We start from the raw sequence: 23,712 nt of genomic DNA, 5'->3' as shown, positions 1-23,712 counted from the left end.
TCCAGGGGTTGAACTCGGGTTGTCAAGCTTGAATGTCCAGTTCTTTCACCTTCTGAGCCATCTCTCTGGCCCTGTCATGATGTTTCTGATTTTGTGTTGGGTGACATTCATAGTTAGCCCGAGATGCATGCTTGTCCTATGAGCATGTCTCAAGTGCTAGCTAGCACACAGTAACCCTGCCGTGGGCCCCTCTCATGCAGTTTGGGTTTAGGCCAGAGCCCTTGATTTGGTCATGTTGTTTCTGTTGCTCAACGCTATAGGCTGGGAATCTACAGCCAAAACCTGTAGAATAATATATGGAATACAAGTGCTCTGGGGAGTGGGGAGGTTTGTCAATCCGCCCAAAGCTGGGCTGAGTTCTGAAACAGGAAATTAGCACTTGGGTTGGCTAGCGGCAGCTTTTCTGTCCTCTGGATCACTGGGGTCCTGAGGAGTGAGCTGTCTGGATAAATTGCATCTCCCCAGTCTGTGTATCTGCAGATAGAGGGTAAAACATCACATTCTAACCAGGCACGTGTGTGCATACTTGCAATCCCAGCACTCAGGAGGCCAAGGCAGGAGGATCATAGCAAGTTTGAGGTCATCTTACTTTAGATAATGAGTTCCAGGCTAGCCTGGGCTTCATAATGAGACCCTGTCTCAGTAGACAAAGCCGACAGGATATCTCTGTTCTCCTGACTCCTTACAAAGACACAGGCTCCTAGATGTCACAAGCCTTCAGAATGACCATGCTGTGGTTGGAATGGTGACACTCTTGCCCAATAGAGTCCACAGAAAGCCGTACTAGCCATATCTCCCTATAACTGAGGGGACTGTGAAGGACCAGGTAGCCTTTAGAGAGCCAGGGTAAGAATTAGACATACCCTTATGGAAACTTAACGTGAGGTGTCCCAGATAACAAGGGCAGGGAATTCTCAAGTAAGCTCTTCTTCCGGGGTGTGGAACACCCAGCATGCTTTCTCATGAGAGTCTATGCCAGACTTATGTCTGAGCTCCCTGCAGTCCACAGAGCAAGGGCTGACAGAATGGAATAGCTGCAGGATGCAGGCTCTTTGGGAAAGTGAGAATTATTTGCTCTGTGGTATAACGGAGGTATAACGGAGTGGGCTTGCTGAGCTCTGCTGTAATCTGTGACCACCTCAGTTTTCAAACTGCACAGTCCTGGAGGCACATACCTGCAATGCTGGCCACTGGGATACTGAGGCAGGAGGAACTAGTGTTAGAGGCCAGCCTGCAATATTTAGCAAGACCTCTTTAAGAGACAGCAGGGACTCGAGACATGATTTGGTAGGTAAGAGCACTTGCTGTGCAAGCGTGGAGTTCTGAGTTCAAATCCCAACACCCTCATAAAAAGCTCAGTGTGATCTAGGGGGTGTGGAGGATTGGTGGGATCAGCCTAGCTCCAGGTTCAGTGAGAGACTGTGCTTCAAGAGAATAAGGCAGAAAATGATGTGACAGCCAGCATCCTTTTGTTGACCTCTGTGTATGTACACAGGTGTGCAGATTCCCCTACACATGTGCATACACCACACACATGAAACCAAACAAAAACCTGAGCTAGGGATGGTGATGTAGCTCAGTTGGTAAAGGGCTCGCCCAGCGCGCACAAAACTCTTGTTCAGTCCCAGCACTCTGCTCCTGCCCTTCTTCTGTCAGTGGGTTTAAAACACTCGGGTCACCCACAGTGATCTCGTCCTGCCATTCCTTACCTGTTACATTGCAAAGGCTCTGCTTCCAGTTAAGCTCACGTGTATGGGTCATAGGGGTCAGGACATGGGCACATCCACTATAACAGCAGAGAAAGCAGCAGACAGTGTAGAGCCATGGTGGGAAGGGTAGGGGTATGGGGTACAGAGACAGGCTTGGGTGTACTGTTCAAAGTCTGAAACGGCTTCCAGGTTCTGTTTTCTTTCTTTTTAAATATTTTATTCTTTGAGCACTTCATGGAATTTATTTTGATTCTGTTCATCCCTACTCTTCCCCCAGCTGTTCCCCGACCCACCCCATCTACCTACCTACCTTTTTTAAATTTTATTTTTTTTTTTGAATAATCCATCAACTCTTAATTTGTGCTTCCCCATGTCTAGCTGTGGGGCCATCCAGGGCAGCATGGTTAACTTAACAGAAGCCACACCTTTACGGTGATGTGACTCCTCCCTAACCCCACAGGAATCACCCACTGTCCATAGCGCCTCAGCTGGAGATAGTGCTTCTGCTTCTGAGTGACTTTCTGCCTCACGCTGGGATGCTGACTGCGTTGATCTCAGTGCCTGCAGCGGGACAGCTGTGTGTTTGCAGCACAGCACAGCTGCCAGACTCCATTTGTTTTTAAAAAATAATTTTTATTTTCATAAAGGTGTTTTGCCTTCGTGTATATCTTTGTGAGGGTGTTGGGTCTCCTGCAGCTGGAATTGTAGACAGTAGCGAGCTGTCATGTGGGATCCTCAGGAAGAGCAGCCAGTGCTCTTAGCCACTAATCATCTCTCCAGCCCCAAGACTCGGTTTTGTTGTTATTTGTGTTGTTCGTTTGTTGTTTTCCAAGACAGGTGTTTTTTTCCTCTCTCTCTCTCTCTCTCTCTCTCTCTCTCTCTCTCTCTCTCTCTCTCTCTCTCTCTCTCTCTCTGTAGCTTTGGAGCCCTTCTGGAACTCACTCTTTAGACCAGGCCAGTGCTGGGATTAAAGGCCTATGCCACCCCCGCATGGCGAGACTTGGTTTTTCTAGCAGTTTCTATGTTAGTATTGATCAACGGGGCTGCTGAAGGGACCAAGTGAAATGATCTTCTGTAGAAGCCTGCCATTCACCTGCACAGGATGAGCTCTGAGGAGGAAGGGAGAACCTGATCTTCTCCATCCTGCTCTGTCCATACAGCAGCCCATCCCTGTGCCCGAGACAATGGTGGCTGCTCCCACATCTGCATTGCCAAGGGTGATGGAACGCCACGTTGCTCATGCCCAGTCCATCTCGTGCTCCTGCAGAACCTGCTGACCTGTGGTGGTGAGTGAACCTTCTGTTGGGTCTTTGACTAGTGCCCTGCATGCGTTAAGGTGACAGAACCCATGGCATCTAATCTCCAAAGCAGTCATTTCTTTACCTATAGCCCCCTCCCTAATTAACACTTCTGTGTGCTTTTCCTGCAGCTCACGGATTTTAATCAGTTGTATCTTAGTTTTCAGATAGTCCTGATGCGTGTGTGTGCTCTTGTACTGTGGGGGCCAGGGGTTAATCTGTGCTGTTATTCCCCAGCCATCCACCTTGTCTTTTGTTTGTTTTGTTTTTTTCAGACAAGGTCTCTCACTGGGAACTGGAGCTTGCCAGTTAGGCTAGGCTGACTGTCCAGTGAGACCAGAGACCCTGTGTCTGCATCCCCAGCCCTGGAATTAGGAACACGTGCCACCACACCTGGCTGTTTACACTGGGTGCTGGGGGTTGAACTCAGGTCCTCAGGCTTGTGTGGCTAGTACTGATCCCTACCCCAATAGCTGAAATATTTAAATAACCCTTGTGTTGTTCAGAAGTGTGTTGTGAGGTGTAGGTTGGCTCAATGGTAAGTATTTTTGCCTGGAAGGATTTATTTGGTCTCTAGATAGTTAGGAATGTCCCAGCTCTCTTTGATTTCTGCTTTAATTTCACTGTGGTCTGAGAGCTTCCCTTGTGGGATTTCTTTCTTTAAATAGATTGAAGTAATTGAAGTGTACTTTATGGCCACTATGCGTTCTGGACTCCATCTTTGTGAGTGTTTTATGTGCCCTTGGGCATTCTGCTGTTGGCAGGTAGAATATTCTAGAAAGATTTATAAGATCCAGTTGATAGATAGTACTGATCAGGCATCTTTATCTTTCCTGACCACCTATTCTGCTGTCAGTTATCCACAGGGCTGTTGGATCTTATAGAAGGTTTCTTTTTTAAAATTATATTTATTTTATGTGCATAAGTGTTCACCTGCATGTAATGAACCGCATGCCTCCAGTGTCCACAGGGCCAGAAGAGGGGTATCATATTCCTTGGAACTGGAGTTACAAGCAGTTCATGGATACCATGAACTGAACCCCGATCTTCTGCAAGAGCAGTCGGAACTTTGAACTATTCTAAAAGTCTCTCTAGTCCCCACCCCCCATTTCCCTGGGGCCTACATGGCTGTGATGGCAATGTGTCATCAAGAACCAGGTTAGGAAGACCTGGGTTCAGATCCTGGACTCTGACCTTCGGATGAACTCTTGCCTGCTGTGAGCTCTGCTTTCCTCTCTGTGAGACTGAGAGCAGACCTGGCAGGCTGGTTTCCTTTAAGTAACAGAGCCCGTGTGGGGAATGGCTGTGATAAAAGTGATGGTCTTTAAAGTCACCATGATGAAGTCTGCTCCCAGGGCTTCTTCCTCTCTGCTGTGACCTGGGCACGCCAGAGCCTGGGCTGCATTCTACCTTAGTATCCTCTGTGAGCTCCTGGGAGGGTCAGGCTTCATCCTTGCCCATGACCTCTCCTTGTATGCTTTTGGCATTGGCTGAGCGCATGGACACTTTTTTTAATGGTTAGTCTTGCTCCTGGCTCCGGGAGCTCTGGGAATGACTGCCTGACACACCAAACCCTAGATTTTGGCCAAGAACAGAGACACATTTTGTGTCTGTCCACTCTCTTTCACTTCTGGTGACTTACACAGGCTGGTGATCTGAAGATGTTTCTGCATGGCTCCCATGGATGCCTGAGCCTGCCTGCCTGGGGTAGGGGCAGTGCACCCAGGCCTTGCTCTCCACTTGGGAGCATGTGCCCCTCTGTCATTTCCTCACCATGAGGCTTCAGGTTTCTTCTTTTGGTTTGTTTTGGTTTGTTTTTGAGACAGTGTCTCTCTCCCATAGTCCTGACTGGCCTTGAGCTTTTGATGTAGCCAAAGTTAATCTTGAACTCCAGATCTTTTCCCATCTCCAAAGTGCACTGTTTATAGGCACGTGCCTTTACACTCAGCTTGAGGCCCCTTCTCACAGCCCAAGAGATGTGTGTCTTTTACACAGACAGTTTGCAATCTTTTATGGCCATTTGTCTGGTCACAGGACGAAGGACTTGCTGAGGTTCTGAAATGTGTTGGGTCTAAAATGTTCCAGTGTTTCAGCAGCACAACCCACCACTCCCTTGTGTGTCCCACCCTAGCCACACGCCCTGTCTCTTCCCCATAGCCCCGTCACTCGTGCAGTGGCTCCTAGGTGTAGAGAGGAGGAAATGGAGGCTTTGAGAAGCCAAGAAACTTCTTGGGTTTTCCACCCTGTTTTGCCATGTTGGCAGTCTGTGCTGCTTAAATCAAAAATTCCCAGGCAGTCTGTGCTCTTTACCATAGAAAAGAGACATGTGGGGGCTCGGTGGGTAAGCATAACTGCTCTGTGAGCGTAAACCCCTGAGGTCGTATCACCAACAGCCACATCCAAACAGTTGTGGCACCTGTAACCCCAGTGTGATGAGAGGCAGAGACAGACATGTCACTAGGGTTGCTGGCTGTCAGCCTAACTCCAGGTGTAGTGAGAGACCCTGTTTCTCAGGAATAAGGTGGAGAGAGAGAGAAGAATGCTATCCATGTCTGCATAGGAACATGCCCCCCCCCCACACACACACACTAAAAAAAAGAAAAGAAGAGACATGCATTGAAGATGCAGCTCAGGTGGTAGAGCACATGTGCAAGGCCCTGGCTTCAGTCCTTAGCACTGTGTAAACAAGGTATGGTGATGCACACCTGTAGTCCCTGAACTCAGGAGATAGAGACAGAGGATCAGCAGTTCAAGGTCTTCCTTGGCTACTCAGTAAGTTTGAAGCCAATCTACTGCATGAAAGTGTGCTATGGGCTTCCTGCAGTTGTGTGGTTCACTGGGGTGAGCCTGTGTGACTGTGCTCTCCTCTCTCTCCCAGAGCCTCCTACCTGCTCCCCTGATCAGTTTGCCTGTGCCACTGGTGAGATTGACTGCATCCCTGGAGCCTGGCGCTGTGACGGCTTCCCGGAGTGTGCCGACCAGAGCGATGAGGAAGGCTGCCCAGTGTGCTCTGCCTCCCAGTTCCCCTGTGCTCGAGGCCAGTGTGTGGACCTGCGCCTGCGCTGTGATGGTGAGGCCGACTGCCAGGATCGCTCTGATGAAGCCAACTGCGATGGTGAGGCTCTGCCCTGCCCACCCTGGCTGCTATGTCCCTCCCAGGCCCTGCCAAAGCCATTTGGTCTTCCCTCCTGTACACCAAGCATTAGGCTCTACTTCACCTTCCTCAAGTAGAGGGCTGGAAAGCAGCTAAATAGGCAGGTCCTCTTGGTGGGAACAAATGAAGTGAATTTTAGGTGCAGCCTGAAGAAATGCTTCACCCTCTCAACCGAGCTACCTTACCAGGCTTTTCCTTAGGGTGTGTGCATGTGCGTGTGTGCACGCATGCATATGTATGCTGTGTGCACCATGTTGTGCTAATGGAGGTCAGAAGACAGTAGCTTGTAGAAGTCAGTTTTCTCCTTCTACCATTTGGGTCTCAGCGAACATGTTGATCACCAGGCTTGACTGTAAGCATCTTTTTGTTTTGTTTTGTTTTTTTCAGGACAGGGTTTTTGTGTGTAGCTTTGGAGCCTGTCCTAGAACTCACACTGTAGACCAGGCTGGCCTCAGACCCACAGGAATCCTCGTCTCTGCCTCCGGAGTGCTGGGATTAAAGGCGCGCACCGCCACCACCTGGCGGCTGTAAGCCAGTGGCTCTCAGCCTTCCTAGCAGTGACCCTTTAATACAGTTCCTCAGGTTGTGGTATTTCTAACCATAAAATTATTTCGTTGCTACTTTATAACTCTAATTTTGCTACTGTTATGAATCTTAATGTAAATATCTGTTATGCAGGACGTCTGATATGTGACCTTTGTCATAGGGTTGTTCGACCCCAAATTGAGACTCCCTGCACTAAGCTGTCTCACTGGCCAGCCTTTAAAATTTTTTAAATTCAGTTTTATGCGTACGCGTGTTTTGCCTACATGTATGTATGTGCACATGTGCCTGCCTGGTGCTTGCAGAAGCCGGAAGAGGGTGTTGGATTGACTGGAACTGGAGTTACAGATGATTGTAAACTGCCATGTGGGTGCTGGGAATTGAACCCGGGTCCTCTGGAAGTGGACCTTACCTGGGTATCTCTCTAGCCCTCACTGACCCTTCTTTATAGTTTTCTAATATATCTCTTTTGCACTTGCTATGCATGGCATGATACGTGACCTGCGCTGCCCTTGGTCATCTGCCACATGTTTTAGCACCATAGGCACAGATCTGTCACTGAGCCGTTCCTGTGATCACTCTTACTGCCTCTGCCCAAAACTGCTGGGTGATGTTCTCCATGACTCAGATGCTGTCTGCCACCATCCTCCACCCTCATTCAGCAGAGACCTGAAGTGACCTTGGCGGCTTCCTCTGTGTGACTGTGATGATGACTTTGCTGCTCACCAGGGCTCTGAGGGATCTGGTGGAGACCATGGACCAGGGCTTAACATATGATGGCACGTGCCAAACTCAGCTAGCTGCCTTGTCTATAAATAAGGGTCCATTGGCACACCTGGCCCAGTTACTGCTGTACGTGTGGATACTCTCATGCGAGACAGGGGAGCTGGGTGGTTGGTTACAGAGCCAGTAATAGTGTGTGCTTCTAGTTTGAGTGTCACTTGATGAGTTCAAAATCCATCCTTCCCTCCTCCCACTCACCTGCCCACACTCCTCCTGGTGTGAGATACACCCACCAATAGCAGGTGCTGGCCCCAACTCCTAGGAAGGACAAAGTGCCCTTGTCTCCTTTGCCAGGTCAGGAACCTGGGGCATGTCAGGAGAGAGTCCAGATGGGTGGTTGTGGGAGATGATGCCAAGCACCCAGGTGTTCCCCAAGGTGCTGTAACTCGATAGTTTTCCCTGCCCAGTTTCCGTCCACATGTTAGAGGAGATGGCCTTGGTCCCCCTGAGTGCAACTTATTCCTTCGTGGAGTTCTGGGCTCCACTGCCCCAGCCCGCCTGCACTGAGGAAATAGTTATTTCTGCCAACTCCACTTCAGCCCCACCTCCTTGGCCCTGGACCTGAGGCTGTTGTTCCTGCTCTTTGCTGTCTCTGACTCAGACTGCATGCCTCCTGGGGGCAGGCTGGCATCAAGGTCTCTTCCTTACTGTCATGGTCCCGCCCCTCTTCACTCTGAACAGACCTTGGAACAGGGGACCTGTTGGGCTGAGATGGAGTTTCCTATGGTCTTTCCTAGCTGGGAAAGCGTTCTTGCTGTTGGCTCAGTGTTGGTTGGGGCCAGGACAGCAGCTGCCCTCCAGCTCCTCTAAGCGTGACCCCTTACTCCCTCACAGCTGTCTGTCTGCCCAATCAGTTCCGGTGCACCAGCGGCCAGTGCGTCCTCATCAAGCAGCAGTGCGACTCCTTTCCTGACTGTGCTGATGGATCTGATGAGCTCATGTGTGGTAAGTGCTTCCAGGCAGGTCCCTAATGGGATGGGATCTCCGAGGTGGGCTGGGGCTGTGGGAAATTTCATTTAGTGGGTGTCCTAGTTTTGGTTCTGTTGCTCTGATGAAATGCTCTGACAAAAGCAACTTGGGGAGTACAGGTTTACTTGACTTTCAGTTCCAGGTTACAGTCCGCCATTGTGGGGAGGTCAGGGGAAGGACTTTCAGTTCCAGGTTACAGTCCGCCATTGTGTGGAGGTCAAGGGAGGGGCTCGAAGCAGCTGGTCACAGTTAAGAAAAGAGAATGAATGCACGCATGCCTACTAATCAGCTCTTTCTCTTTTCTTACACAGTTTAGGACCCAAACCCAGTAGTCTGGGTTTTTCCACACCATATGCCATACATAACCCTTGAGTAACATGGACTAACACCCAAGGATGTGAGTGCTAGTGCTAGATAATAGGTGGTCGGGGCGGTCAGGAAGGCTTCCTAAAGACTGTCAGTCAGACAGGAAGGAACTGGAATTCCAGAGAGGATGTGATGATTTTCTGCCTTGGTCTACTCCATCTACCCCATGGGGACCAGAGCGGAGATGTCTGCTGCTGGAAAGGAGGGCATAATGGGAAAAGGACATTTCTCATGGACTTAGAAACCATCACAGCTTAGATGCCTTGGGCACTGACTCTGGAGTGGCCTGGTTTAGATGGCAGAGTTGGGTGGCTGATGTCTTCTGCTGGGCAGGTCTGTACATGGACTGCCATAGGCCTGATGTTCACACTCAGGCTCCATCTTTTGAGACAAAAGCTTTTCCCCAGCTCTTTCATGTTGTGGGCAGTTAAGAAGGAATGGAGTTGATGTCCTTGGGAATGCTGTGTCCCAAGGTAAACATTTTTGTCAGCTGAATCAGGGACGTGTCTTTCACACTCTGGTGGCCTTGCAATTGAGGTGATATAAAAGTTGCTCTGCTCCCTATAGACCCCAGAAGACTGGTACCCAGCAGCTCACACTGACTCCAGATCATACCATCCTGCTCTGTTATCTCACGACATGGGCTAACTCAGGAATACTCGCTGCCAACCTTCGCCAGGCATGGTGCTGAGCAAAAGCCTGTGAGCACAGTTTAGGCCATTGGAAATGAGGCAGAGTTGGCCAGGCAGAGAACAGGGTTGAGCAGGCTCAGGAGCAGCAGACAGTTGTCCCAAAGTGAGCCATATCCCATGTCCCTAGCTCATCTGCTCCTTCCTGCAGGTGCCAAGTTTGGGCAAAGGCAGCCCCGCTTGGGTTCACAGCATGTTCCATGTGGAAGGCCATCACTTTGGGGTTAACGTGAGTGATCTATCCAACAGAAATCAACAAGCCACCCTCCGATGACATCCCAGCCCACAGCAGTGCCATTGGGCCTGTCATTGGCATCATCCTCTCTCTCTTCGTCATGGGCGGGGTCTACTTTGTCTGCCAGCGAGTGATGTGCCAGCGCTACACGGGGGCCAATGGGCCCTTTCCCCATGAGTACGTCAGTGGAACCCCTCACGTGCCTCTCAATTTCATAGCCCCGGGTGGCTCACAGCATGGTCCCTTCCCAGGTAAGGAGCCTGAAGCTGCCTCTCTGATAGAGGAGGTTTGGGGAGTTGTCTGGGAAGCGCCCAGAGGGCCACCCACAGAGACACAGTTTGTGTTTGCAGATGCCCAGGGCAACACTTTCTGCTTCAGATCCTATCAGTAGTATGGCAGGCCCATCTCTGGGCCTTATGAGGGCTGAAAGTGCCTGTTCACTCAGGGTCCACCATGGTGGTGGCCCAACCCTATACAGCCTTGGCTTCCTCTCTCCTGGCCTAGTCTGTCTTCTCACTAAGCCAGCCTCCTTAAACTAGTATCCAGAGATTGATGTGACCTGGCTCATCTTGGGGGTGGAGGGCAGGGCTTTCCGGGGGCTGCTATGATCTCCGCATCTCAGCATTCTCAGCATACCTGAGCTCTGTCTGCGTGGTATCTCTGTACTCAGCCCTACACAGGGCTCCCTTCTGTAGGCTTCCCAGGAGTTACCGTGAGTCTGCATGTTTTGTAGAGACCTGGGTAGCTTGCCCTGATACAGCCAAAGACCTGTATCCGTTGGGATACGTTCACCTGAGTGGAAATTTCATGGGCATCAGGGCCCAAAGCGGGAATTTGCTCATTGTGACCTGCCTCTCCTTCCCCACAGGCATCCCATGCAGCAAGTCCATGATGAGTTCCATGAGCCTGGTGGGGGGGCGGGGCAGCGTGCCCCTCTACGACCGGAATCACGTCACCGGGGCCTCATCCAGCAGCTCATCCAGCACAAAAGCCACGCTGTATCCACCGGTGAGTGAGACAGGCTGATAAATGGGTGACAGTGGGGGACTCCTGTCAGTGCCAGCTGGCTCCAGGGACTTCCTGGGTGGGAGATCTTTCTAGAGCTAGTAATTCTTCCAGTGCCCCAAAGAATGGTGGTGCATGCTCCCCTTTTGTTTCCCTCACTGGTGCTGTTGTTTTCTGATTAGAAAAGGGTGGCTATGGAGATGGTCTGTAAACACATATGTCCACAAAGGGACGTGGCTCTGTTCATAGCGTGTTTGCCTAGCATGTTCAAAGCTCTAGACTCCATCCCTAGTTCAACACATACCGGAGCTAGCGGGTATAGGGGTGGAGGCAGAGAGGTGAGGAACCCAGGATCATCTTTGTCCATACATCCTTGTTTATACAAGAAGTTTGAGGACAGTATGGGATGCATGTCTTCCTGTCTCAAAAACCAACATATGTGGCGGTGCACACTTTTAATCCCAGCACTTGGGAGGCAGAGGCAGGAGGATCTCTGTGAATTTGAGGCCAGCCTGGTCTACATAACAAGTTCCAGGAAAACCAAGGCTACATAGGAAAACATTGTCTAAACAAACAAAATACAAACAAACAAAAAAATCAAAACTCAAAGAATAAAAGAAACACAGAAAGCTCTCACCTCCAATTCCAGTTATTCCTGGGACTTTCTGGTGTCTAGGCGGTTCTCTCATCTTGCATCATGGTCCTCACTGCCTTGCTGGGCCAATCTAGCCCAGGAGAATGTCTCTCGTCCCTACCAGGAATATTTGTGACTTCCACCATGGCCTCAATTTCTTGAAAACAGATGGTTATCATCCAAAGACAGACAACCAAGCAGTATAATTTTTGTGGCTAAAATATTCTGTGGAGCCTTTCATCTGATTTTAGGGGGTGCTGTCTCCCAGCCTCATCCTACGAGGAAGAGATTGTGGAGAGTGACTGACCAGCCCTCTCCTGTGAGGGAATGTTCTCCCTGAGGCAAGCTGAGGAGAAACCTTGTCTGCAGAGTGGCTTGCTGCACTGTATGAATCTTCTCCCATACCTGTGGGAATACATGCCAGCATCCCTTCCCCCTGCAGATGCTAAAAACTACAGATAGTGTCAGGCAGACACACACTGGTTCTCCCTGTACAAAGACCTGTGGTCAAGTCTGTGATTTAATAATAAGTCTGAATAACCCTAATAATATCCTTCAGTAAGTTATTACAGGGCTGACAGGATGGTTTAGCAGGGGAAGGTGCTTGGCACCAAACTTGTCATTGTGAGTTCAGTTCCTTGAACCCACGTGGTAGGAGAAAACCGATTCTCTCAAGCTGTCCTCTGACCTCCACACGTGCTATGGCACATGTGTTGCTGGGCACTGGTGGCACACTCCTTTCATCCCAGCGCTTGGGAGGCAGAGGCAGGCAGATGAAAGTCAAGTCAGATCATAACCATTTTCAGGCCTGTGTTGGCTGTGGTATCAAACCCTAGAGGGCAAAACCACAGTGAGGGGGCCGCAGTGGCAGTGTCCTTGAAGACCTTGGTGCTTGGCTTTTCTCCATAAGGACTTTGCTTCCCCAGTTTTTGCAGCTTACACAAAGGCAAGGACAGCCCCTTGTATGTCTTCCAGGGTCTCCCCGGAGAGTCCACATTGCCAAGGATTCACCCCTCCCCTTTGGGGTGTCCCTTGTTGTCTGTGTGTTGTCGACGCCTTATCATGCCTCTCCTCATCCTGGGCGGATGGGGCTGAGGACAGTGTTATCTCTGGGTGACAGGATAGGAGCTGAGTCTTCCGAAAGTTCCGGAGTCTAATTTTAGGGGCCAGCATCTAGAGTTTAGAAATCCCTGTTGTTCTTGTACTCTCCACAGCCTCCACAACACAAAGCTACCCTCTCTTGAGTTGCAGCCCTGCACTCAGTGGGCTGAGCATACTCACAGCTCTACAGAAGTAGCTCAAGTGCTCCCAAGTAATGAGATTAAAGGCATAAGCCACTACTGCCTGGCTCTGTCTCTTTTAGTCTGGATTAATCTTGTGTAGCCCATGGTGGCCTTGAACTCACAGAGAGCCATAGCTGCCTATTAAATTAAAGGTGTGTGCCACCACTGCCTAGTCTCTACGGGTAACTAGTGGCTAGCTCTGCACTCTGATCTTCAGGCAATCTTTATTTGTTAGATTATAAACAAAATATCCCCCACCCTTGGCTTGCACTTGGTGTGCCCTGTGTACATTCCATTAGCGCATCCCTAGGAGGAGTGTGCTTAGGAACCACAGTCTGGCTCATCCTCAGAAACGCAGATGCGATTCCCCTGGCACTATCTTTTCTGTGTCACGGGTGGGTCAATGGGAGCTGTCCCAATCTTAATGCCTGGGTCTTGGCACCTATTTGGGTGCCTTAGTCTACCATTTTAACCTCTATTGCTACAGGAGACACAGTTCCTGTGTGTGCCAGCAGAGGGCCACACTTTCAAGACTTGCTGCCAGCACTCCACGGTTTATTTTGCCTCATGGGCTCAGAGTTCAAAGGCTTCAGCCTGGAGTTCCTCGCCCAGCACTCTTGGCAAAACATCATGGTAGAAGTGCTTCATGAGCTAGGAAGCAAAGAGAAAGCGAGCAAGGGGCTGGGAGGAGGTGCTTCTGCAGGAAGCACCACTTCTTCCAAGGAGGCCCCGTTTTGTACCTTTTGCCACCTCCAGTGCCTTCATATTATTTTTCTTTTTTTTCTTTTGTTTTATTTTGGTGTTTTTTTGTTTGTTTGTTTGTTTTTTTTTTTTTTTTGGTTTTTCAAGACAGGGTTTCTTTTTGTAGCCTCAGCTGTCCTAGACCTCACTCTTTCCCAGACTGTCCTCAGACACACAGCCTGCCCCTGTCTCCTGAGTACTTGGATTACCGCCTGGCTCTATTATTTTTCATCTAGGGATTGATCCATCGATTGGGTCACAACACTCAGGATGTAGTCAGAGACATACCGAGAGGTCCCTGCTGCCATCAATGTCCATCAGGGCACATTCTCACAGTCCAGGGTGTCTTCTTATCACAGCTGGGGTGGATGGTAGGGCAAAGCAGGGGTGGGGCCGCTCCCTCCTTATCCAACCTCTTTGTTAGAAAGTGCTCCAGCAGGGACTTGGGGCGTCCTGAGCAGGAGCTAGGTCACAGGCAATGGCAGGAGGTGCAGGAGTGAAAGCCAAGTGCAGTCAGCATGAAGTTCCCGATGAAGCAGAGAGGTGCACACTGGCAGGTGGAGACAATGGGTGCCGATGGAGGAGACCAGGGCTCTTGGTGTTCTTGGCCAAGATCTGGTTGTGGTCCTGAGGGGTCTTTACTGGCCAGCAAAGTGATGCCTGAGAAGGCCAAGGACAGTTGGGTGGAAAGCATTCTGTCCCCATGCCTCTGGCCACCATCAGCTCTGGGGAAGATGGCTGATGTTTCCCTTCTGCTTTTTAAGTTCACTAGCTCTAGAGAGGTCTGTGGACCATGGGCTAAGAACAGACTCCAGGCTGTCAAGCTGGGAGGGGTGGTTTAGCCAAGGGAGGCCTGGAATAAACCCTGCTTGCTCTCTTTAGATCCTGAACCCACCACCATCCCCAGCTACGGACCCCTCCCTGTACAACATGGATATGTGTTACTCTTCGAACATCCCAGCCACTGCCAGACCATACAGGTAGGAGTCCATCCTTACCTTCCATAGGAAGGAGGGTCTCATCTTCATCTTCCTTAAGGTGTGTCTCATGGGTTCTATCTTTCCCATTTCACTCCACTCTCTGGGTCCTCAGGGTTGCCTGTGTGTGAGCTCAGGGCAGGCTAAGTGTTGCTTAGACACCAGGTGATTTTTTTTTTTTGAGTCATGGTTTCTCTGTGTAGCTTTGGAGTGTGCCTTGGAACTTGCTCTGTAGGCCAGGCTGGCCTTGAACTCACAGAGATCTGCTTGCCTCTTCTTCCTGGGTGCTGGGATTAAAGGCGTGTGCCACCACCACTGAGCAAGTACATCTTCTTAATGGGCTTGTGATGGAGGAAGGTCATTGGCTAATAAAGGAACTGCCTTGGCCCATTTTATTGGTTAGAACATAGGTAGGTGGAGTAAACAGAACAGAATGCTGGGAGGAAGAGGAAGTGAGCTCAGACTCCACAGCTCTCCTCTTGGGAGCAGATGCCTCAGAGAGACGCCATGCTCCCAGCTCCCAGGCAGACGCACGCGATGAAGCTCCGACCCAGGATGGACATAGGCTAGAATCTTCCCGGTAAGCGCACCTAGGGGCGCTACACAGATGATTAGAAATGGGCTAAATTAATATGTGAGAATTAGCTTAGAAGAGGCTAGATAGAAATGGGCCAAACAGTGATTAAAAGAATACAGTTTCCATGTAATTATTTCGGATAAAGCTAGCAGTGCAGGCGGCTGGGTGGCAAGACACAGCCCCGCCGCTCCTATTTCAACAGGCTTGGGACACCTTGGAGCATGGCCTTGAAGGAATCCAGCAGAGTATTTGCACCCATTGGGGGAAACCAGTGCTTAGGCTCCAGTCCCTGCTGTGACCCACCACAGCTATTGGCCCTGGCGACCCTGCCCACCATGATGCCAGGGCCTCAGAAGGCTCAAGTGTGTGTTTAAAAATCACTGTGATGAGCCAGGCGGTGGTGGTGCATGCCTTTAATCCCAGCACTTGGGAGGCAGAGGCAGGCGGATCTCTGTGAGTTCGAGACCAGCCTGGTCTACAGAGCTAGTTCCAGGACAGGCTCCAAAACCACAGAGAAACCCTGTCTCGAAAAACCAAAAAAAAAAAAAAAAAAACCCACAAACCAAAAAACCCTACTGTGATGCTGGCCCTAGGTCAGAGCCTGACAAGGGTAACCTCTGTTAGTATTATTTTATTTTATTTTTTTAAAATTATTTGTATATGCCTGAGGAGGTCAGGGGATCCCTTGGAGCTGCGGTTACAAGCAGTTGTGAGCTGCCTGGTGTGAGTACTGGGAATCAAACTTTGGTCCTCTGCAAGAATAGTTCATGTTCTTAAACACTGAGTCGTCTTTCCAGCCCAAGGGATGATTCTTGCTCTTTTCTCAAAACAGTGGTTTCTCTGAGCCTGAGAAGTCCACAAGCCGGCTTAGCCTGACCCTGACCACCAAGTTACCTTTATTTTGGGGTCTCAGACCAAATTCCATGAGTGAGAATGCTGTATGAGCCATTCTTAATCTTGGGGTTATGTAAATACATAGCCTACCCTTCTTCAGAAGGTCCCAATGGTAAACTAAACAATTCCACCAAAACTCACACTAGGGAACCAGTGAGTTTATTGGTCTGTCTTAGAGGACTATGGTGACCTCTCCCCTACCAAGTCCCCACACTGAAAAGTCTTCTCCCAGCATGGATGGAGTTATCCTAGGCCAAACACATTTTGAGTAGAATTGCCTATACATGACTGGGAGGTTCAGAGGGAGCCACAAGTGAGGGTTCAGTGATCCCCTCCAGCCTCTTTTCCTATGAGGAAATATCAGTAGTAAGCAGGACCCCAAGTGATGGATCCCTAGAAGTGGGCCCACCTGCTCTAATGAAAACAGCTGGGCGTGTTGCTCAGAGAACCCACATTCTACAGCAGAGTGGCCACAGAATATAGAGGAGAAGCAGGATCCAGGGACACTGCTGTGGTTGCCGTAGCTAATCAGAATCTAGGGTGCAAGGATGGGTATAACTCACAGGGCTACCTTCTAGGTACTCTGGGCCTCAACCCCAGAGGAGCTACCTGCCAAGGCAGGTAGAGAGGGCCTGGGCCCGTCCAGCATGTAGACCAGGGTTCTGGCACCTGTCCAGACCATACAGTCTCCCTGCCTGGGTCCCTGGCCTACTGGGCCTTCCAGGGTGGCCCTGCCTGCCATCTAGTGACCATTTCTGGGAACTCTTGCACCAACTTGTCAGAGACTGCAGCCCTCTTTATATTGCTGCTCAAGGACCTGTGGTAGATTCCTAGTGTCAAAGTATAACACCAGTCCCCAGACTAGAAATAGCTGTGCCTACAAAGCCATTTCTCCAAGTCTCCCACCTGCCTGCCTTTGCTCTGGGTCCTACTCCAAGGCACTGTCCTTTCCATGGCCTGACCTTGCTGAGGCTGAGTTGTGTGTTGCCACTATTTCAGCCTCCCATTCCTGTTCATGGTGACCCCAGCATGGTGGGTCCTGGCTCTGAAAAGATACCATGATCCTGGCTTTGGTGAGTTCAGGACACGGGGCCTGACCCAGAGTTTCTGCACCACTGCAGGAGACTGGAAGACGTCACCAAGGTCAGGGCGCTATAACTTAAGACATGACTGTTCCAGAACCACATATCCTCAACAGTTGCAGAAAAGAGCATGTGTCAATGGCTATTAAACACTTTCTCCTGTGGACATTTATGCTTCTAGCATGTTCCACATAGAATCTTACTTCATCCTTACAAAAGCGTCTTAAGAAATAAGGCTGGGGCCCTGCGGTCGTGGCAGCACGTGCCTTTAATCCCAGCACTTGGGAGGCAGAGGCAGGTGGATCTCTGTGAGTTTGAGACCAGCCTGGTCTACAGAGCAAGATCCAGGACAGGCTCCAAAGTTATACAGAGAAACTCTGCCTCAATAAATAAACAAACAAATAAATAAATAAGGCTGGAGATGATCTGTCACACAAGCATTGGGAGTGGAGTAAAAGGCCACATGTAGTGGAGAGTTGCTGTAGTCCCAGCGCCAGGGGGCAGAGGCAGGATCCTGGGGGCCAGCCAGTCTAGCTAAATTGATGAGCTCCAGGTTCAGTAAGAGCCCCTGCCCAAAGGATAAAGTGGAGAGAGATGGGAGGACACACTTGAGTTCGACCTCTGACCTCCATACATGGGTACATGCATCCTCACACATACATATGAATATGCATGTACATACCCAAAGCAGAAAGTGTTTCCTTTTGAGAAACGGAAGTTCGGAGGTTAAGTGAGCTCCTCCCAAAGTCAGCGAACAGGTTCTGCTAACTTGTTGTCTGGAAAGGGATCAGGGACCTAGTTCTTACCAAGCCCTGGCTGTGGAGGCAGAGTGGGAGAAAGAGAAAGTGAACTCTTAAGTTATGCCACCTAGCAGACCTTGCCCCGGAAAGCTTGCTGAGGACAAGCAGTTCAAGGGCTTTGTATTGGCACACCTGTCAACCTCCTCTCTTTTCCCTCTAGACCCTACATCATCCGGGGCATGGCACCCCCAACAACACCGTGCAGCACAGACGTGTGTGACAGCGACTACAGCACCAGTCGCTGGAAGACCAGCAAATACTACCTGGACTTGAATTCGGACTCAGACCCCTACCCACCCCCACCCACCCCCCACAGCCAATACCTGTCTGCAGAGGACAGCTGCCCGCCCTCACCTGTCACCGAAAGAAGCTATTGCCACCTCTTCCCGCCTCCTCCATCCCCCTGCACGGACTCGTCCTGACCTCGGCTGCCCACCCCGGCCTCGCTGCCTCCCTGTAAATATTTTTAAATATGAACAAAGGAAAAATATATTTTATGATTTAAAAAATAAATATAATTGGGATTTTTTAAAAATGAGAAATGTGAACAGTGATGGGGGTGGGCAGGGCTGGGAAAACTTTGTACAGTGGAGAAATATTTATAAACTTAATTTTTTAAAACATAACTGCCATTCTTTTGTGCTTTGTGAATATTTAAGTTGCCTATTCCCAAAGAATGAACGGCCCCCCACTTGGTGGCTGTTGTGTGCGTGTTCTCCTACGCATGGGTATCTCTTTATCAAGCCCCCTCAAGCAGAGACATAGGTCGAGCCAGTGGAGTGAATTGACCTGTACAGAATAGCATAGCATACTCTGCAAAAGGCTCAGGGCATTTCCTGTTTTGTACTGGATTCCTGGGATTCAAGCTGGGTTGGCATGCTGGCTCAGCCTGGTGCCAGTCATGAGGTCTGAGGCCAGGGCAGCCCATCTGACCCTTCCATTTGTGTAGACCCCATTGGATTGAGCTTCACTCTGCCAGACTGTGGTTGTTCTGGTCATGTCTTAGACAATACCCTTTGTTCGCAGAGGCACTGAGGCAGCAAAATCTGAGGTCTGTTTGCATCTTCATCTGGGAGGTGCTGAAAAACATACAGAGAGGCCTGGTCCCTGTCCTGGGGAGCGATCTCCTATCTGTGACAGGTCATAAAATAAGCTGTGACTTGGAGTATAAGGAGGGTGGGTGACTATTGTGTCCTGAAGGTCAAAGGGCAATGTTCTGTCACATCAGCTTCAAGCTTGACCTCAATTGTGGTGTTGGAGAGAGGACCGAGAAAGACTATACTCAGTATTGGGTGTGGCAATTCCTGTGAACTGAAAGAGAAAATCTCAAAGGTCTCTCCCAACAGAGTACTGAAATTGAACCCTTGAACTACTCCTAGGGGACTGGAAGTGCAAAAAGGGGTAAAAGCATTCCAGGGAAGGGAGACTCGCAGGAAAGAGGCCTAGGGAACTGCAGACACCCAGTTTCACTGGAACATACCAGAGTTGCTCCCCTGGCCTGTAACTGAGATCAGGAGTCCCTAGGACAATAGTCAGCTTGGTTGTGACAAAGGCAGGCTGACTTGCTGGTTCTACCACTATGAGCTTGGCCTGGGGGTATAGGCCTATCTCTGTAGAGAGGGGTAGTAGGGAATGGACTGTGCTGACTCCTGTTATTGGTGGGCCTTTTAAGGGTTCTGTGCAACAATGTTAGAGGAGATGGCCTATGGCAGAAGCTGTGACCTAATAAAACTCAAAGGTAATGGACAGGCCTAAGTTTGCAAAGACTGGCACAGCCAGAGTGGCATCTGAACTCCTATGCCCAAAGGCTGTATCTCTTGCCACCAAGTTGCCTGTGAGGCCAAAGCCCCCCAAATTGCTCACCTTTCGGTTGGGCCAATCACCTGAAAGCACTCACTGAGTCCAGCTCCCAGCCTAGTCTGTCTGACCGCTGACTCGAGACCATGCCTGCGCTGGGGATGGGGTGCAGCAAGCATACTTGTTTTCCCTCTGCTATCCATGCATGCAGCCCAGGGTCCGGCAAGGGGTGGGAAAGGAAGAACTTGGGCTGCTGGCCCTGGCAGCCTGTCTGAACAGAGAAAGGGTCAAGTCACCTTCTGCTGTCCTTTTCCTCCCCCAGTACTGTGGGCAATACCGTCTACATATGGAGCTATTACATGGTTAGGGATCCCATTCCCTAAATAGGGTTATTGCATGCTTAAGGTTGTTGGCTGGTGCTCAAAGGCCTTATCTCTGACCTTTTCCTGTTTGTGTGGTCAGCTAGAGGAAGCCAGGAGTCAGTCCAATCATCACCTACTAGGTACCAAGGCAGGGTCATGCTGATGGACAGTGCTGCATTTAAGTAATCTGCTTACTGGGAGCCTCAGGTAGTGGGGATCCCCCCCCCTTTTTTTTCAAGACAGGGTTTCTCTTTAGCTTTGGAGCCTCTCCTGGAACTTATTCTGTTGACCAGGCTGGCCTCGAACTCACAGAGATCTGACTGTCATTGTCTCCCAAGTGCTGGGATTAAAGGCGTGTGCCACCACCACCCACAGCTCACTGCCCCCGCCCCCCGGCACCATTCTTTGAATTTTCCTGGGAGGACATGAATATCATCTCTTTACCCCCCCCCCCCCCCCATAAGGAATTGGTGAGGACCAAAGGAACCACATCACCTGTCTTGCTTAGCAAACCAGTGAGTTTGCTAGGGTTGCTCACAGCAGTGGGGGTACTCAAAAGCAATTATCACTGAGAAACCCACCTCACCAAAGGCCCCGACTCTAATACCACACCCCCGATGATTGAAGAGTCTCCTCTGCCCAGCCATTACGTTTGTATAACCTTTGGGAGGGGTCTTGTGAATTCTGACATATTCAGGAGCCTCCTGAGGTTTGAGAGTTTCTAAGTTTCCTATTCTTTTCAAATCTTCCAGAGCTCCAAGAAGGGATGTTACAATTTGGAGGAAAGCAGCTATGTGGCAGTCCATCCAGAGATCAGAGACATTTCAAAACCCCAAGGCAGGCCCTGGCTGATGCTGTGCTCCGCCCCCCAGGGGGCATCTTGACCCTGAGCCAAGAGGGCTTTTTTTTTTTTTTAAGGAGTTGGGGCAGTATAGACAAGGGTGACATTCACCTGGCTATTTAACTTTGTGGCAGCCCAGTAAGGTGTTCCCCTTTTGATATCGAGGAAACCGAGGCTTGGGCACAAAGTGATTGAAAAGCAGAATTGTTGCTATCCACCCGCCATCTTCTACCCTCTGTTCAACTGCTCTGCTCTTTGGTGACAGCCAACTCTCCACATCTTACTCACACCTCCCTGAGACCTTAAGAGTTTCCTATTGGTAACAGCCCCTCCTTCAGATCTGAGTATCCCTCCTCCATTAGAGTGTGTCTAAGGTCTGTCCTGTGTCCACAGCCACCCTGAGCCACCGAGGCAGTGCCCATCTTGAATGGCTAAGCAGAATCTGTGTGACCAGATCTTGGGCGCTTTGGAAGTTTGTTGGGCTCAGGTTCCAATCAGCTTACTCTTCTCAAAAGATGCAAATGGGGAGCTGGAGAGATGGCTCAGCAATTAAGACTGCTGGCTGTTCTTTCAGAGGTCCTGAGTTCAGTTCCCAGAAACAATCATTTCATAATGAGATCTGATGCCCTCTTCTTACATGCAAGAGTATATGCAGGCAGAACACTGTATACATAATAAATATATAAACCTTGAAAAAAGAATTAAAAAATATTTAAAAAAAAGGGGGGGGGGGCTGGAGAGATGGCTCAGTGGTTAAGAGCATTGCCTGCTCTTCCAAAGGTCCTGAGTTCAATTCCCAGGAACCACATGGTGGCTCACAACCATCTGTAATGAAGTCTGGTGCCCTCTTCTGGCCCGCAGACATACAGAATATTGTATACATAATAAATAAATAAATAAACAAACAAATAAATATGGGTATGGGATGAAGTCTCACCCTCCAAGACCCTCACTGGCTTCTGGCCTGTGATCTAGTGTCGAGTGTCGATCCCAAGCACGGTCTCTCTTCACCCAACTGTCTCCTTTTCAACTTTTTCTGGAAGCATGGTAGCCACAGAGGGGTCAAATGCTCAGAGGGTCTCTCTTCAGACTCGGTAGCTACCAGGCATCCTTTTAGGGAAGTCCTGCTCCTCCCCAGCCCTAACACTATAAAAACAAGAGGGAAAGAGGGTTGAACATCCAGGCTAAGGGGGTGACCACTCAGGTCCCCTAGGAGACTCCTATTACCCCTCTTGAGTCTCAGGATTTATTTATTTATTTGTTTGTTTGTTTATTTATTTTTGATTTTTCGAGACAGGGTTTCTCCGTAGCTTTTCGTGCCTCAGGATTTCTTGATTTGACCCAGCCACAGTTTAGACACAAGGCTTCTGGAGAGCAGCCCAGGTCCTTCTGGACCTTGTCCTCTGCCAGGGCAGTAATGGCCCCCATTCCATCCCGAGTCTGTGTCAGCAGAGAGTGGAAGGTAAGAGAACAGAAAGACACTGGGGTGTCTTCTGTTTGAACTAAACCTAAACCAATTTAAAGTTGTAAAGAGGCAGAGCTTATCTTTTTATTGCAGTATATGACAGGTATGTTAAAATGTCCTTTGTGAAGCATTTGCTTTTAAATTGTTACCTCAGTGAATTCAAATGAGGCAGCTCTGTATTTTTAAACTTCTGAAGTTTAAGGAGTGACAGTCACTTGCTCATTCCAGTATGCTTTCTAACGGTCATGCTTTAAAAACTAAGCCTACATGTGTGTGTTCTTCAAAATGCACAGAAAAGTAAACCATTAAGCTCCAGAAGGAAGTGGGGTGAGGAGAGTGGGCTGGGGGACGGGATGTGGTGGGGGTGGTAGGGGTGGAAAAGGAGAGAGAGAGAGGAAAAAGGAGAGGGAGAAAGAGGGGATCCATCAAACCTGTAAGTTTTCAGATGCCGAGCATGACCTAGGCAAGCTCACAAGTCTTCCCCTGCTTCGGGCCTGTCCATGGCTCTACAGGGCTGGCTGGTGGGCTTCGGGATGAGGTCCTTCCTTCCCCAGGAAGGTCTCTTTGACTTCAGTGCATCTGGCTAGAATAGGAATGTGTGCACTGCATCTGACAACCTACGCCTAACCTCCCTGCCTGGCCTGGGGGAGATGACAGGGAATCTCTTAGTTGTAATGTTATGTGCACGTCCCTGGAACCCACCAGAGTCTGGGAGAAAGGAACACGGAACAGATGCCAGGAGGTGCTTTCCTTACAGATGAATGAAGGGATGCTGGTTTGGTGGGCTGACTCACCCAGGTGGTGTGGGGAGCTTGGTTTGGTCAGTGAGGAAACGGAGCTTTTCCTTCGAGGATAGCACAGATGCTGCCCCTTCCAATCATGGCCCACCCTTTAACTGTTGCCCTACCCTAAGCTTTCTGCCTCCTTAACTCTTTGTCACTAGGTCTCAGTTTTAACACATATTGTCACTAGTTGTAAGGCCTCAGGTAAGACTTCTAGTCTCTCAGAGTTAACTTTTGAGGACTGCCTGGAGTGGTGGGCGTGACAGGCTGGTAGATATTATCTCTTGCACTTCTGAGAGCTTGGGAGTCCTTACCTGACCAAGGTCACCCAACCCCTATTTGGCCTGTGGTGTTCAAAAGATCTCTGGTCGTGCAGCTAGTGTGTAGAATGGGGACTGTAACGCTGTTGCGGACCCTCTAGCGATAAGCTCTGGCGGCTGCCTCCAGCCATAACTCTCTAGAAAGACTGGAGGCCATGGTGGGTTTGTGTAACTATACAACCCTCTCTTACTACCCTGGTAGTGGAGCTCAGAGCCAGGGTGAGTGAGGTGGAGGGCTCAGGCCAGCTGGGCCCCACGTAAAAGGGTGGAGGCTCAGAGATTTTGAACCTGGAAAAGCCCTGAGTGCCCAAGAATGCAGGTCCTGTCTCCTCCAGTCCAGGGAGTAGTAGGCTCTGTCCCTCCTCCCAGGGGATGGATGCCTAGAGGTAGCCAAGAGAAGATTCTC

At 49.9% G+C, this 23,712-nt stretch overlaps 1 protein-coding gene across 2 annotated transcripts in view; it reads left to right on the top strand.

The window, feature by feature from the left end:
* Positions 1–18,365, top strand: part of Lrp5 (LDL receptor related protein 5) — a 108,603-nt gene extending 90,238 nt beyond the window's left edge. For both annotated transcript variants that reach the window (XM_075972962.1, XM_075972961.1), the window contains exons 17-23: positions 2,870–2,995; positions 5,886–6,122; positions 8,322–8,432; positions 9,761–9,997; positions 10,615–10,754; positions 14,292–14,389; positions 17,900–18,365. In XM_075972962.1, coding sequence (XP_075829077.1) covers positions 2,870–2,995; positions 5,886–6,122; positions 8,322–8,432; positions 9,761–9,997; positions 10,615–10,754; positions 14,292–14,389; positions 17,900–18,161 — 1,211 coding nt within the window. In that variant the 3' untranslated portion in view covers positions 18,162–18,365. The remainder of the gene's footprint in view (positions 1–2,869; positions 2,996–5,885; positions 6,123–8,321; positions 8,433–9,760; positions 9,998–10,614; positions 10,755–14,291; positions 14,390–17,899) is intronic.
* Positions 18,366–23,712: the final 5,347 nt, after the last annotated feature.

This window comes from Microtus pennsylvanicus, chromosome 5, assembly GCF_037038515.1.
Source record: "Microtus pennsylvanicus isolate mMicPen1 chromosome 5, mMicPen1.hap1, whole genome shotgun sequence".
NCBI classification, from domain to species: Eukaryota; Metazoa; Chordata; class Mammalia; order Rodentia; family Cricetidae; genus Microtus; species Microtus pennsylvanicus.
This window is presented reverse-complemented; position numbering and strand designations above follow the sequence as displayed.